This window comes from Sander vitreus, chromosome 14 (genome assembly GCF_031162955.1).
Source record: "Sander vitreus isolate 19-12246 chromosome 14, sanVit1, whole genome shotgun sequence".
NCBI lineage: Eukaryota > Metazoa > Chordata > Actinopteri > Perciformes > Percidae > Sander > Sander vitreus.
Genome location: NC_135868.1, coordinates 18,973,051 through 18,975,466, shown reverse-complemented (window position 1 = coordinate 18,975,466; position 2,416 = coordinate 18,973,051). Strand labels below are relative to the sequence as shown.

Here is a 2,416-nt window from a genome sequence, read left to right as displayed (position 1 = left end):
TGCTTGGCCAATACATTAGTGGCGACGCGCGTCACCTTGATCGACGAGCGCCTGGAATTTAAATAGCCACTCAAACACCAATCTGTCACCGGCTAAGGGGATAAGGACAAGTACCTCACTGGCTGACCCGAGCCCACGTGACAGCACCCGTTCATTGATATCGGCCCGTGCGCCCCCCTCCCTCCTCTGATCAGGACAGAGTATAGGTAAAGGTTGGCACGGTCACTCAGGGTAAGAGGGGAGATAGGAATAGATCAGAGGGTGTCTGTAGAGTGGACGGTCCCTCAGCCCCGGTAGAACAATGCTACAATGAGCAGCTTCTTTGACTACTCAGCGATGAGCGGTGAAGGTGGCTCATGTTCTGTCAGGGGTTTCCACTCTGACCACGGGATTACAACTTTCCAGTCCTGCGCGGTTACTGTCAACAACTGCGGTGCGGATGACCGCTTTATGGGGAGCAGGGCTTCCCCTGACGGTATCCCTCACCAGCCGGGTTCATTCCAATCTACCGCGAGCTCCCTGGGTCTCTATGGAGCCCATCCGGCCTGCAGCTCCAACTATGGACCACAAAGTTTCTGTGCTACGTATAACCATTACGCGCTCAACCAGGAAGTAGAATCCACCGCGGGATTCCCCCAGTGCGGCCCACTGATGTACTCGGGTAACATTTCCTCCTCCATGGTCTCTCAGCATCGCCAAGGTTACAGTGCCGCCCCCCTGGGTCAAGTGCAGTATGCCCATGCTGCCTATGGCGGCGGGCACGAGCAAGCAGTCCCTTTTCCTGGGTGCTCAAACCCGCTGTCACCACTGCACGCAGCTCACCTGGAGGCTTGTTGTTCACCTTTGTCTGAGGGTGCATCTTCTGCACAGACCTTCGACTGGATGAAAGTCAAGAGGAACCCACCAAAAACAGGTGGGTGCCAAGTGCCAATGGCACAAAGTGTCTGTAAACAACACTGGCTTAGAAGTGATTCAAACCGTTTACATTAAAGTAATACAGTTCGTGTGTGTGGGACACAGGGATATAAACAAACTTAAAACGAAGTTGTGGAGTTCAATTTGTATACTTTATATTTGACACTTCCGGCCTGATTGTGCTATATTTGTCATGTGTTATGTAGTCTTAAAGGAAAAGACAGAATACTGGAAATACCTCGTATTGTATAAAGAAATATAAAGTGTGTTTTGCAGTGTTATGTTAGACCATGTATGCACACATGTATCACAGCATACTTCAAAGTAGCTGGCATTAAGTGGCTGCTGCGTAAAAGTTGTTTCTTGCTGCGTAAAAGTTGCTTCCATGCACACATGTGTGTTGTGAGCAGAGAACATAGGGTTACTTTTCTTCAAAATTCAGGGTGATTTGTTTCTCTGTCTGCAGGCAGGTCTGGGGAGTACGGGTATGGGGGTCAGCCTAACACGGTCCGGACCAACTTCACCACCAAGCAGCTGACGGAGTTGGAAAAGGAGTTCCACTTTAACAAGTACCTGACCCGTGCGCGGCGCGTTGAGATCGCGGCCGCACTGCAGCTGAATGAGACTCAGGTGAAAATCTGGTTCCAGAACCGGAGGATGAAGCAGAAGAAGAGGGAGAAAGAAGGTCTGCTGCCGGCCAAGGCTTCATCCTCAGACCCGGGAGAGAGCAGTCAAGAGAAAATGGACGATGCAGCATCAGAGAAGTCTATCTCAGCTCCCTCTACTCCGTCTCCCACATCATCCACGGTGTCTGATCCTTACTCCTCCAACTAAAAAACAACTGCCTCCTCACCTCTTTGGGCCACAGGCGGCCTGTATATATCAAAGCTCGTACCTAGTGTATCAAAGCCAAAGTCCTGGTTGGTGGATGACATATGTGGACATTTAGGATAAATGAATGCACTATTTGGGACTTTGGACAATCATGTGGACCATTTCTGAGTTAACGAGTTGTTTTATATTGTGTATTTTGTTCGGAGGAAAGATAACATTGCTGTCAAGACAACTGTAGGTCCATGGTTTAAAATGTGTCTACTTTCTTTAGAAATTGACGTTAATTACGCGTTGCGCCACGCACTATGGTGGTGCAAAAGATATCCAGTTCCTTCCTTGCACATGCTCCTGACCAGTGCTGCTGAATGTACCAATGTCAAGTCACAAAGCTACGCACACAAACATATACCTCAAATATGCCAAAGTTGTGCGTATTGTTCCACGGCCACGGTGATTGCACTGGATGTCGTAAATTAGGCATTCCACAATCAACGAGATGACCTCGTTTATTAATCGTTAGAGTGCATTGTTATAGTACCTTCTTAATCACTGTCACCTCTTAAAACTATCACCTCTGTGTTTGAGGCCTGTGTGTTGGTGTGTCACTCACGACTGTCTGAATGTCTATTGTTTGAGATTTGCATGATGCGTAATGCTGGGGCGCTGA

At 48.7% G+C, this 2,416-nt stretch overlaps 1 protein-coding gene across 1 annotated transcript; it reads left to right on the top strand.

The window, feature by feature from the left end:
• The first annotated feature begins 223 nt into the window (after positions 1 to 223).
• On the top strand, positions 224 to 1,803 carry hoxa1a (homeobox A1a). Its single transcript, XM_078267767.1, has 2 exons — positions 224 to 913; positions 1,382 to 1,803. The coding sequence occupies exons 1-2, from the start codon at positions 310 to 312 to the stop codon at positions 1,747 to 1,749; spliced, it is 972 nt and encodes a 323-aa protein (XP_078123893.1). The 5' UTR covers positions 224 to 309; the 3' UTR covers positions 1,750 to 1,803.
• Positions 1,804 to 2,416: the final 613 nt, after the last annotated feature.

Bases quoted from the DNA above. Each gene is read 5' to 3' on its own strand.
- hoxa1a (XM_078267767.1), top strand. From the start codon at position 310: ATGAGCAGCTTCTTTGACTACTCAGCGATGAGCGGTGAAGGTGGCTCA. The intron at 914-1,381 runs GTGGGTGCCAAG...CTCTGTCTGCAG, and splicing joins GAGGAACCCACCAAAAACAG to GCAGGTCTGGGGAGTACGGG.